Below are 14205 nucleotides of genomic sequence, written 5' to 3' on the forward strand. Positions count from 1 at the left end.
TTCTTTTTTTTTTTTTTTTTTTTTTTATAATTTATTCGTATTTATTTGAGACTTCCTTAATGCCTTCTTGAGATTGTGTGTTTTTCTTACTGCACGAGTGTGTGCGCGCGTGCGTGCGTGCGTGCGTGTGTGTGTGTGTGTGTGTGTGTGTGTGTTACGTACATGCTGGTGTCGGGACTGCGAGGAGACAGCGCTACGACTGAGGTCCCGTTACCGCGGCAACGCCGAAAAAAACCTTCACGAAAAAGGAATCTGGGGTCCGTTTCCATGACGACGGTCGGGGGGGGAAAAAAAACCCCGCAACGTTTCAAAAGACCTTCAGCTTCCTCAGCTGTTTCCGTGGAAACGCCCGTCGTTTTTTTTTTTTTTTTTTTTCAAAACGGCGCCGCTGTTTTCGGCGGGAAGCGTCGCCGCGGCAACGGGCCGCCGTCGTCGTCGTCGCGCTCGCTTGTGGAAACGGATGCGGAGTTTGCGAAGGAACGTTTCAGTTTTCTCACGGTTTCAGCTCACTCGGTGAAAAAAAAAAAAGTCCGGAGGAGGTCGTCCACGTCTTGAGAACTGGAGGAGTTCAAAAAAAAAAAAAAAAAAAAAAAAAAAAAAAGTTTAATAAATGACTCAAACCCACCTTTTGTTCGTCATCGACTTTATTGGGGGGTGGGGTCACATGTTGCTCACGTGGTCCAGCATCGCGCCGGCGGATTTCCACCCGTCGCTCAGCGGCGAGGCGAAGGGGCGGAGCGCCTTCAGGGCGGCGCCCCAGCTCTCCGGGTCGCGGTCGCCCGGGTTCTTCCTGAGGTCGAGGGTCGGGAGGCGGGCGGGCGGGCGGGTCCGCAGCCGCCGGGCCAGCTCCAGCAGCTCGGCGGCCTGGATGAAGTTGGAGCTGTGGGGGTTTGATGGACAGAGGGAGAACGCCCGACAAACACCCGTCAGTCCGACAGTAAACATCTGGCAAACACCCGATGAAGCCCTGCTGAACACCCGAAAAAACCCCCCCAAACAACTGAACACCCAGACACCCGGCAACCCCCTGACCAGCACCCAACAAAGGCTTGTGGAACACCCAACAAAAACCCGACAAGCCCCCGGTGAACACCCGACAAACACCCAATAAACAACCAATAAACCCCTGATGAACACCCGACAAACACCCAATAAACAACCAATAAACCCCTGATGAACACCCGACAAACGTCCAATTAACAACCAAAAAACCCCTGATGAACACCCGACAAACACCCAATAAACAACCAAAAAAACCCCTGATGAACACCCGACAAACACCCAATAAACAACCAAAAAAACCCCTGATGAACACCCGACAAACACCCAATAAACAACCAATAAACCCCTGATGAACACCCGACAAACACCCAATAAACAACCAAAAAAAACCCTGATGAACACCCGAAAAACACCCAAAAAACCCCTGATGAACACCCGACAAACACCCAAGAAACAACCAATAAACCCCTGATGAACACCCGACAAACACCCAATAAACAACCAAAAAAACCCCTGATGAACACCCGACAAACACCCAAAAAACCCCTGATGAACACCCGACAAACACCCAAGAAACAACCAATAAACCCCTGATGAACACCCGACAAACACCCAAAAAACAACCAAAAAAAACCCCTGATGAACACCTGACAAAAACCTAATAAACAACCAAAAAAACCCCTGATGAACGCCCGACAAACACCCAATAAACAACCAAAAAACCCCTGATCAACACCCGACAAACACCCAATAAACAACCGAAAAAAAACCCTGATGAACACCCGACAAACACCCAATAAACAACCAAAAAACCGCTGATGAACACCCGACAAACACCGAATAAACACCCAATAAACCCCTGATGAACACCCGACAAACACCCAATAAACAACCAATAAACCCCTGATGAACACCCGACAAACACCCAATAAACAACCAAAAAACCCCTGATGAACACCCGACAAACACCCAATAAACAACCAAAAAAACCCCTGATGAACACCCGACAAACACCCAAGAAACAACCAATAAACCCCTGATGAACACCCGACAAACACCCAATAAACAACCAAAAAACCCCTGATGAACACCCGACAAACACCCAATAAACAACCAAAAAAACCCCTGATGAACACCCGACAAACACCCAAGAAACAACCAATAAACCCCTGATGAACACCCGACAAACACCCAATAAACAACCAAAAAACCCCTGATGAACACCCGACAAACACCCAATAAACAACCAAAAAAACCCCTGATGAACACCCGACAAACACCCAATAAACAACCAAAAAACCCCTGATGAACACCCGACAAACACCCAATAAACAACCAAAAAAACCCTGATGAACACCCGACAAACACCCAATAAACAACCAAAAAAACCCCTGATGAACACCCGACAAACACCCAATAAACAACCAAAAAACCCCTGATGAACACCCGACAAACACCCAATAAACAACCAAAAAAACCCCTGATGAACACCCGAGAAACACCCAATAAACAACCGAAAAAACCCCTGATGAACACCCGACAAACACCCAATAAACAACCAAAAAAACCCCCGATGAACACCCGACAAACACCCAATAAACCCCTGATGAACACCCGACAAACATCCAATAAACAACCAAAAAAACCCCTGATGAACACCCGACAAACACCCAATAAACAACCAAAAAACCCCTGATGAACACCCGACAAACACCCAATAAACAACCAAAAAACCCCTGATGAACACCCGACAAACACCCAATAAACAACCAATAAACCCCTGATGAACACCCGAAAAACACCCAATAAACAACCAAAAAACCCGTGATGAACACCCGACAAACACCCAATATACAACCAAAAAACCCCTGATGAACACCCGACAAACACCTAATAAACAACCAAAAAACCCCTGATGAACACCCGACAAACACCCAATAAACAACCAAAAAACCCCTGATGAACACCCGACAAACACCCAATAAACAACCAAAAAACCCCTGATGAACACCCGACAAACACCCAATAAACAACCAAAAAACCCCTGATGAACACCCAACAAACACCCAAAAAACAACCAAAAAACCCCTGATGAATACCCAACAAACACCCAATAAACAACCAAAAAACTCCTGATGAACACCCGACAAACACCCAATAAACAACCAAAAAAAACATCGATAAACACCCGACAAACACCCAATAAACAACCAAAAAAACCCTGATGAACACCAAAAAAACACCCAAGAAACAACCAAAAAACCCCTGATGAACACCCGACAAACACCCAATAAACAAGCAAAAAAACCCTGATGAACACCCAACAAACACCCAATAAACAACCAAAAAACCCCTGATGAACACCTGACAAACACCCAATAAATAACCAAAAAACCCCTGATGAACACCCAACAAACACCCAATAAACAACCAAAAAAAACCCTGATGAACACCCGAGAAACACCCAATAATCAACCAAAAAAAACACCGATAAACACCCGACAAACACCCAATAAACAACCAAAAAAACACCGATAAACACCCGACAAACACCCAATAAACAACCAAAAAAACACCGATAAACACCCGACAAACACCCAATAAACAACCAAAAAAACCCTGATGAACACCAAAAAAACACCCAAGAAACAACCAATAAACCCCTGATGAACACCCGACAAACACCCGACAAACACCCAAAAAACCCCTGATGAACACCCGACAAACACCCAATAAACAACCAAAAAAACCCCTGATCAACACCCGACAAACACCCAATAAACAACCAATAAACCCCTGATCAACACCCGACAAACACCCAATAAACAACCAATAAACCCCTGATGAACACCCGATAAACACCCAATAAACAACCAAAAAACCCCTGATCAACACCCGACAAACACCCAATAAACAACCAATAAACCCCTGATCAACACCCAACAAACATCCAATAAACAACCAAAAAAACCCCTGATGAACGCCCGACAAACACCCAATAAACAACCAATAAACCCCTGATGAACACCCAACAAACATCCAATAAACAACCAAAAAAAACCCTGATGAACAACCGACAAACACCCAATAAACAACCAAAAAAACCCCTGATGAACACCCGACAAACATCCAATAAACAACCAAAAAAAACCCTGATGAACAACCGACAAACACCCAATAAACAACCAAAAAAACCCCTGATGAACACCCAACAAACACCCAATAAACAACCAAAAAAAACCATGATGAACACCTGACAAACACCCAAAAAACCCCTGATGAACACCCGACAAACACCCAATAAACAACCAAAAAAAAAAAACGCTGATGAACACCCGACAAACACCCAATAAACCCCTGATGAACACCCGACAAACATCCAATAAACAACCAAAAAAAACCCTGATGAACACCTGACAAACACCCAATAAACAACCAAAAAAACCCTGATGAACACCCGACAAACACCCAATAAACAACCAAAAAAACCCTGATGAACACCCGACAAACACCCAATAAACAACCAAAAAAAACCCTGATGAACACCCGACAAACACCCAAAAAACCCCTGATGAACACCCGACAAACACCCAATAAACAACCAAAAAACCCCTGATGAACACCCGACAAACACCCAATAAACAACCAAAAAAAAAAACGCTGATGAACACCCGACAAACATCCAATAAACAACCAAAAAACCCCTGATGAACACCCGACAAACACCCGATAATCAACCAAAAAAAAAAACGCTGATGAACACCCGACAAACATCCAATAAACAACCAAAAAAACCCCTGATGAACACCCGACAAACACCCAATAAACAACCAAAAAAAAAAACGCTGATGAACACCCGACAAACATCCAATAAACAACCAAAAAAAACCCTGATGAACACCCGACAAACACCCAATAAACAACCAAAAAACCCCTGATCAACACCCGACAAACACCCAATAATCAACCAAAAAACCCCTGATGAACACCCGACAAACACCCAATAAACAACCAAAAAAAACCCTGATCAACACCCGACAAACACCCAATAAACAACCAAAAAAACCCCTGATGAACACCCGACAAACACCTAATAAACAACCAAAAAAAACCCTGATGAACACCCGACAAACACCCAAAAAACCCCTGATGAACACCCGACAAACACCCAATAAACAACCAAAAAACCCCTGATGAACACCCGACAAACACCCAATAAACAACCAAAAAAAAAAACGCTGATGAACACCCGACAAACATCCAATAAACAACCAAAAAAACCCCTGATGAACACCCGACAAACACCCAATAAACCCCTGATGAACACCCGACAAACATCCAATAAACAACCAAAAAAAAACCCTGATGAACACCCGACAAACACCCAATAAACAACCAAAAAACCCCTGATGAACACCCGACAAACACCCAATAAACAACCAAAAAACCCCTGATGAACACCCGACTAACACCCAATAAACAACCAAAAAACCGCTGATGAACACCCGACAAACACCCAATAAACAACCAAAAAACCCCTGATGAACACCCGACAAACACCCAATAAACAACCAATAAACCCCTGATGAACACCCGAAAAACACCCAATAAACAACCAAAAAACCCCTGATGAACACCGGAAAACCCCCAATAAACAACCAAAAAACCCCTGATGAACACCCGACAAACACCTAATAAACAACCAAAAAACCCCTGATGAACACCCGACAAACACCCAATAAACAACCAAAAAACCCCTGATGAACACCCGACAAACACCCAATAAACAACCAAAAAAACCCCTGATGAACACCCGACAAACACCCAATAAACAACCAAAAAAACCCCTGATGAACACCCGACAAACACCCAATAAACAACCAAAAAAACCCCTGATGAACACCCGACAAACACCCAAAAAACCCCTGATGAACACCCGACAAACACCCAAGAAACAACCAATAAACCCCTGATGAACACCCGACAAACACCCAATAAACAACCAATAAACCCCTGATGAACACCCGACAAACGTCCAATAAACAACCAAAAAACCCCTGATGAACACCCGACAAACACCCAATAAACAACCAAAAAAAACCCTGATGAACACCCGACAAAAACCCAATAAACAACCAAAAAAAACCCTGATGAACACCCGACAAACACCCAATAAACAACCAAAAAAAACCCTGATGAACACCCAACAAACACCCAATAAACAACCAAAAAAAACCATGATGAACACCCGACAAACACCCAAAAAACCCCTGATGAACACCCGACAAACACCCAATAAACAACCAAAAAAAAAAACGCTGATGAACACCCGACAAACACCCAATAAACCCCTGATGAACACCCGACAAACATCCAATAAACAACCAAAAAAAACCCTGATGAACACCTGACAAACACCCAATAAACAACCAAAAAAACCCTGATGAACACCCGACAAACACCCAATAAACAACCAAAAAAAACCCTGATGAACACCCGACAAACACCCAATAAACAACCAAAAAAAACCCTGATGAACACCCAACAAACACCCAATAAACAACCAAAAAAAACCATGATGAACACCCGACAAACACCCAAAAAACCCCTGATGAACACCCGACAAACACCCAATAAACAACCAAAAAAAAAAAACGCTGATGAACACCCGACAAACACCCAATAAACCCCTGATGAACACCCGACAAACATCCAATAAACAACCAAAAAAAAACCCTGATGAACACCTGACAAACACCCAATAAACAACCAAAAAAACCCTGATGAACACCCGACAAACACCCAATAAACAACCAAAAAAAACCCTGATGAACACCCGACAAACACCCAAAAAACCCCTGATGAACACCCGACAAACACCCAATAAACAACCAAAAAACCCCTGATGAACACCCGACAAACACCCAATAAACAACCAAAAAAAAAAACGCTGATGAACACCCGACAAACATCCAATAAACAACCAAAAAACCCCTGATGAACACCCGACAAACACCCAATAAACAACCAAAAAAAAAAACGCTGATGAACACCCGACAAACATCCAATAAACAACCAAAAAAAACCCTGATGAACACCCGACAAACACCCAATAAACAACCAAAAAACCCCTGATCAACACCCGAAAAACACCCAATAAACAACCAAAAAACCCCTGATGAACACCCGACAAACATCCAATAAACAACCAAAAAAACCCCTGATGAACACCCGACAAACACCCAATAAACAACCAAAAAAAAAAAACGCTGATGAACACCCGACAAACATCCAATAAACAACCAAAAAAAACCCTGATGAACACCCGACAAACACCCAATAAACAACCAAAAAACCCCTGATCAACACCCGACAAACACCCAATAATCAACCAAAAAACCCCTGATGAACACCCGACAAACACCCAATAAACAACCAAAAAAAACCCTGATCAACACCCGACAAACACCCAATAAACAACCAAAAAAACCCCTGATGAACACCCGACAAACACCTAATAAACAACCAAAAAAAACCCTGATGAACACCCGACAAACACCCAAAAAACCCCTGATGAACACCCGACAAACACCCAATAAACAACCAAAAAACCCCTGATGAACACCCGACAAACACCCAATAAACAACCAAAAAACCCCTGATGAACACCCGACAAACACCCAAGAAACAACCAAAAAACCCCTGATGAACACCTGAAAACACCCTACAAATTCCTGACGAACCCCCAGGGCCTACCATTGTATCTCTCCAGTTTCTGTTTGAACAGATCCAGACTTCCTTAATGCTGAATCGCCACGGTAACAGCTAACCTGTTCAGTAGCCAATCAGAGCTCTGGGAAGACGTCTCACCTGATGTCCAGGTGTTGGATGCAGCCGGCTGGACGTCCAGAGAACAGCTCTGCCAGGACACACACGCTCTTGGCTGTGGACAGACAAGGGTTAACTGCAGATTGTCCCTGGGGGGGGGAGGGGGGGTGGGGGGTGTGTCCACCTGTCCCGCTGCTGGTTCTCACCCAGGCGGTTCTGAGCCAGGCCTAGGACCTTCAGGGTTGGGACGGCCTTGGCCGCGGACACCAGCTGACGCAGTCTGTCCTCTCTGTCCTCACAGGCCTCCAGGAGACGGCAGTCAGTCAGCCGCAGTTCTGAGACCAGATGTGAGTGAGACGGGGACGGGTGGGGGACGGGTAAGGGATGGGTAGGGGATGGCAAGCGGACGGGTAGGGAACGGGTAGGGGACGGCAAGGGGACGAGTGGGGGACGGGTAGGGGACGGGTAGGGGATGGCAAGCGGACGGGTAGGGGACAAGTGGGGTACGGGTAGGGGACGAGTAGGGGACGGGTAGTGGACGGGTAGGGGACGAGTAGGGGACGAGTGGGGGACGGGTAGGGGATAAGTGGGGGACGGGTAGTGGACGAGTAGGGGGCAAGTAGGGGACAGGTAGGGGACGGGTAGTGGACGGGTAGGGGATGAGTAGGGGACGGGTAGGGGACGAGTGGGGGACGGGTAGGGGACGAGTAGGGGACAGGTAGGGGACGGGTACGGGACGAGTAGGGGACGGGTAGTGCACGGGTAGGGGATGAGTAGGGGACGGGTGGGGGACGGGTAGTGGATGGGTCGGGGATGGGCAGGGGATGAGTGGGGGATGGGTAGTGGACGGGTCGGGGATGGGGAGGGGACGGGTAGGGGATAAGTGGGGGACGGGTTGTGGACAAGTAGGGGCAAGTAGGGGACAGGTAGGGGACGGGTAGTGGACGGGTAGGGGACGAGTAGGGGACGGGTAGTGGACGGGTAGGGGACGAGTAGGGGACGGGTAGTGGACGGGTAGGGGGCCAGTAGGGGACAGGTAGGGGACGGGTAGGGGACGAGCAGGGGACGGGTAGTGGACGGGTAGGGGACGAGTAGGGGACGGGTAGGGGTCGAGTGGGGGACGGGTAGGGGATAAGTGGGGGACGGGTAGTGGACGGGTAGGGGACGAGTAGGGGACGAGTAGGGGACGGGTAGGGGACGGGTAGGGGATGGGTAGGGGATGAGTGGGGGACGGGTCGTGGACGGGTAGGGGACGAGTAGGGGGCAGGTAGGGGGCGGTTAGGGGACGGGTAGGGGACGGGTAGGGGGCAAGTAGGGGACGAGTAGGGGACGGGTAGGGGACGAGTGGGGGACGGGTAGGGGATAAGTGGGGGACGGGTAGTGGACGGGTAGGGGACGGTAGGGGACGGGTAGTGGACGGGTTGTGGATGGGTAGTGGATGGGTAGGGGACGAGTAGGGGACGGGCTGTGGATGGGTAGGGGACGGGTAGGGGGCGGGTAGGGGACGAGTAGGGGACGGGTAGGGGACGAGTGGGGGATGGGTAGGAGATAAGTGGGGGACGGGTAGTGGACGGGTAGGGGACGAGTAGGGGACGGTTAGTGGACGGGTAGGGGACGAGTAGGGGACGAGTAGGGGACGGGTAGTGGACGGGTAGGGGGCAAGTAGGGGACAGGTAGGGGACGGGTAGGGGACGAGTAGGTGACGGGTAGTGGACGGGTAGGGGACGAGTAGGGGACGGGTAGGGACGAGTGGGGGACGGGTAGGGGACGGGTAGGGGACGAGTAGGGGACGGGTAGTGGACGGGTAGGGGACGAGTAGGGGACGGGTAGGGGACGAGTGGGGGACGGGTAGGGGACGGGTAGGGGACGGGTAGTGGACGGGTTGTGGATGGGTAGTGGATGGGTAGGGGACGAGTAGGGGACGGGTAGGGGACGAGTGGGGGACGGGTAGGGGACGAGTAGGGGACGGGTAGGGGACGAGTGGGGGACGGGTAGGGGACGGGTAGGGGACGGGTTGTGGACGGGTTGTGGATGGGTAGGGGACGGGTAGGGGATGAGTGGCGCACGAGTGGGGGACGGGTAGGGGATGGGTAGGGGACGGGTAGGGGACGAGTAGGGGACGGGTAGTGGACGGGTAGGGGACGAGTAGGGGACGGGTAGGGGACGAGTGGGGGACGGGTAGGGGACGGGTTGTGGATGGGTAGTGGACGGGTTGTGGATGCGTAGTGGATGGGTAGGGGGCGGGTAGGGGACGGGTAGGGGATGAGTGGCGGACGAGTGGGGGATGGGTAGGGGACGAGTAGGGGACGGGTAGTGGACGGGTAGGGGGCAAGTAGGGGACGGGTAGGGGATGGGTAGGGGGCGGGTAGGGGGCAAGTAGGGGACGGGTAGGGGGCGGGTAGGGGACGGGTAGGGGACGGGTAGGGGGCAAGTAGGGGACGGGTAGGGGGCGGGTAGTAGACGGGTTGGGGGACAAGTGCGGGACTCGGTACCTTCTAGCCTGCAGCTTCTGAGCAGACGAATGATGTGAGGGACACAATCGGACAGCTTCAGGTCCTCCAGGACCAGAGTCCTCAGACTGTGGACGTTCCAGTCTAGGGGACACGGAGACGGAGAGCCGATGAGCGGGTGGAGCAGCGGGTGGAGCGCCCCCGCCCCCGCCCCCCGCCCCCGTACCTGTCAGCGTGCGGAGCAGCTGGTCCTGGGAGGTTCCGCTCCTCATCCTCTCCAGGTGCAGGTTCTGGAGGTCCGGGCAGCGGCGCAGCAGGGAGCTGATCAGGACCGGGTCGGTTCTGGGCTCTGAGACCTGGATGCTCAGCTCCCGCAGCGGCAGCCGGGAGGAGGACGCCTCCGTCGGGGAGGGCCGACTCGTCCCCGGTGTCTCGGACCGGATGCAGACCCGCAGGGAGGTCAGACCGGGAGTGGAGTCCAGCAGGGTCCCCAAGAGACCCGTCCGGGGCAGGACTTGGACCGACAGGCGGGACAAGGAGGACCGAGAACTGAGAGACAGCTGTTGCAGGGCCCGAGAAAGGTCCAGGACCTGTGAGTCCGACAGGACGTCTGAGGGGACACCAAGGGTCAGTCCCACCAGCGGGGACCGGTGGAGCTGAGACGCCGTTACACTTACCAACGCTCTGAAGACTCAGAGACCGGAGACTGAAGAACGTGGGCAGGGCCCGGTTCAGGACCCGGAGAGAATCCGAGTCGCACATATTGACAACCAGAGACCCGATCTGTCCCCGGGGACATGGTCCCACTGTAGGGGCGTCACATGGATCCGGCGGGTCCAGCTTGGAGCGCTTGCAGGGTCGTTGGTCCGAGTCGTCTGAGTTATCGGAGAACCCGGTTCCACGTCCACGTAGCATCCAGGCCAGACCGAGAGACCACTGCGTGGACAGAACCAGCTCGGTGGCCCGTCCGTGATCCAGCAGGCGATGGAGGACGTACAGCGCCGCCCGGGTCTTCTCGCCACGAGGATCCTCCGACTGCGTCACGCTGACGCTCGTCACGTTCTGCTCCAACAGGTCCAGAACCTTCCTCCGGTCTGCGGCCAGGCTCTGCAGGGACTCATATTTGCGCGGAACCACCACAAACTGCCGGACGCACCGGGCCGCCGCCGACAGGAAGTCCACCGTGTCCAGGTTCCGCAGGTTCCGTTGCACGTAGCGGCTCCTGAAGCCGTAGAACACGAGTCGGAACAGCCACGCCATGGCCTTCCGTTTGGCCTCTTCTTCTGTGTGCAGGTCACGGACCTGGACCCGGAACCAGAACCAGGACACGTGACGACATCATCAATATACAAGACAAATCAGGAAGTGTTCCGCCTACCCGTGTCGGTCCGAGGTCTTCCTGGAGGATCGCCTTCCATCCAGAGATCGTGGAAATGCCTGGAAGGACAACATCTGATGAAGAACAGCCAGAGACCAGGGAGAAACACAGGAGGTCCAACATGAGGGTCCACCTCAAGGATCAACCTCAAGGGTCTACCTCAAGAGTCTACCTCAAGGGTCTACCTCAAGAGTCTGCCTCAAGGGTCTACCTCAAGGGTCTACCTCAAGAGTCTACCTCAAGGGTCTACCTCAAGGGTCTACCTCAAGAGTCTACCTCAAGGTCTACCTCAAGAGTCTACCTCAAGGGTCTACCTCAAGAGTCTACATCAAGAGTCTACCTCAAGGGTCTACCTCAAGAGTCTACCTCAAGGGTCTACCTCAAGAGTCTACATCAAGAGTCTGCCTCAAGGGTCTACCTCAAGGGTCTACCTCAAGAGTCTACCTCAAGGGTCTACCTCAAGGGTCTACCTCAAGAGTCTACCTCAAGGGTCTACCTCAAGAGTCTACCTCAAGGGTCTACCTCAAGAGTCTACATCAAGAGTCTACCTCGAGGTCTACCTCGAGAGTCTACATCAAGGGTCTACCTGAAGAGTATACCTCAAAGGTCTACCTTGAGGTCTACCTCAAGAGTCTACCTCGAGAATCTACCTCAAGGGTCTACCTTGAGGTCTACCTCAAGAGTCTACCTTGAGAATCCACCTCAAGGGTCTACCTCGAGGTCTACCTCGAGGTCTATCTCAAGAGTCTACCTCAGGGGTCTACCTTAAGAGTCTACCTCGAGGTCTACCTGAAGAGTCTACCTGAAGAGTCTACCTCGAGAGTCTACCTCAAGGGTCTACCTTGAGGTCTACCTCAAGAGTCTACCTTGAGAATCCACCTCAAGGGTCTACCTCGAGGTCTACCTCGAGAGTCTACCTCGAGGTCTATCTCAAGAGTCTACCTCAGGGGTCTACCTTAAGAGTCTACCTCGAGGTCTACCTGAAGAGTCTACCTGAAGAGTCTACCTCGAGAGTCTACCTCAAGAGTCTACCTGAAGAGTATACCTCAAGGGTTTGCCTCAAGGATCAACCTCAAGGGTCAACCTAAATGGTCTACATCAAAGGTTTGCCTCAAGAGTCTACCTCAAGGTCTGCCTCAGGGTTGGACCTCAAGTCTGGTCCTCGGAGGGGGGGGGGGGGGGGGGGGGGGGGGGGGGGGGGGTGCTGGTTCTCCTCTGGAAGCTCACCTCTCAGGTTCAGAGCAGGTTGGAGTTCATCCAGCTGACAGGCGGTCAGATGAGGGAGAAGATCCGTCAGAACCGGAACTGGAAGGTCTGAAGACAGAGAGGAACCTGATCAGGGACTGCACCAGGTCATGTTCGAACCCCCCCCCAATCAGAAGTGGACTCATTTCATTTGCTTATAAAAGAAGGTGGGATTTTATCCAAACGGAGAACTTAAACAAGAAGCAGACAATCCCGGTTCATCTAGATTAAACCAGTTTTAACTCACCTAGAAGAACTCGACGGTCCAGAGCTGAGAAATGTTCCCTCACTATCTGGAAACACTTTGACTGGAGAGTCCTGAATCACACACACACACACACACACACACACACACACACAGAAATACAAAGGTTTCAGGACCACACTCTGGTATGTATCTACAGCCACACACACACACACACTCTGAAATACATATATATGTAGAACCACACACTCACGGAGGATCTTCATCCGCCTCCATGTTTCCTCGGTGACAGCATAGACGTCACACTGTAGAATCCGTGTTTCCCGCTGGAGCGCGCGCAGACCTACCGCCATAGAGCCACAGACACGTAGACGTAGAGCCAAACGCTTCAGCCGTCACTTTCACGGACGGACTTTTTCTACGTCTGAAGGTCTGTGACGTCAGCGCGTTCGGCTGGAGTCTGCTCTTGTACGTCTATGTTCTTCATTCTTCTTCATGCGTCGGGCGGCCGGCGGCTTGCCGCCCCCTGCTGGACACATGTGGGCCATTCTTTAAATGCGGTGCCTTTTTTTTTTATATCCAGCTATATTTTCTGAAAATAATAGAATGTAAATAATTATTATTTTAGTGAAATTTCGCTAAATTATCTGTCAAAAACACAAGGATATGACTCATAAAACTTAGAGTTTTAAAAATACCAGTTAAAAAATTAAAAATGTGCTATTTCCACTGTTTTGTTCAAGAATTTTTTATTCTTTTTTCAAAAATATTTCTGTATATTTTTATTCAGCTATAAGAGGTTCTTTATATATTTGATAATTTCATCAGCAAAAAAAAAATCTATTTTTGTCTAGAATTTGCAGTTTCATATTTGTTGCCCCTGGATTCAGCCTCCGCCGTGTTACTGCACCTTTAAGAAGGCCCCGCCCACTTCAGCATGACGCAATCTTCTGATTATGATGTCACTCCAGAGGAGGGGATCTCAATAGTGTTACGATTACTCGCTTTTCTTTTGTTAATTTTATTGCAGTTGTTTTTTTTTTTTTTTGATGATGAAAATCTAATGTGGTCAATCTTAAAATGTCCCCGTTTTATGA

The 14205-nt window shown here is 50.0% G+C and overlaps 1 protein-coding gene across 1 annotated transcript; it reads right to left on the reverse strand.

Annotated features, from left to right (window-relative positions):
- Positions 1-614: 614 nt before the first annotated feature.
- lrrc41 (leucine rich repeat containing 41) lies at positions 615-13501 on the reverse strand. Its single transcript, XM_030087652.1, has 10 exons — positions 13362-13501; positions 13151-13221; positions 12886-12972; positions 11659-11717; positions 10958-11582; positions 10507-10890; positions 10323-10424; positions 8037-8165; positions 7873-7945; positions 615-880 (listed from the first exon to the last, which is right to left on the reverse strand). The coding sequence occupies exons 1-10, from the start codon at positions 13382-13384 to the stop codon at positions 661-663; spliced, it is 1773 nt and encodes a 590-aa protein (XP_029943512.1). The 5' UTR covers positions 13385-13501; the 3' UTR covers positions 615-660.
- Positions 13502-14205: the final 704 nt, after the last annotated feature.

This window comes from Salarias fasciatus, unplaced genomic scaffold, assembly GCF_902148845.1.
Source record: "Salarias fasciatus unplaced genomic scaffold, fSalaFa1.1, whole genome shotgun sequence".
Taxonomy (NCBI): domain Eukaryota; kingdom Metazoa; phylum Chordata; class Actinopteri; order Blenniiformes; family Blenniidae; genus Salarias; species Salarias fasciatus.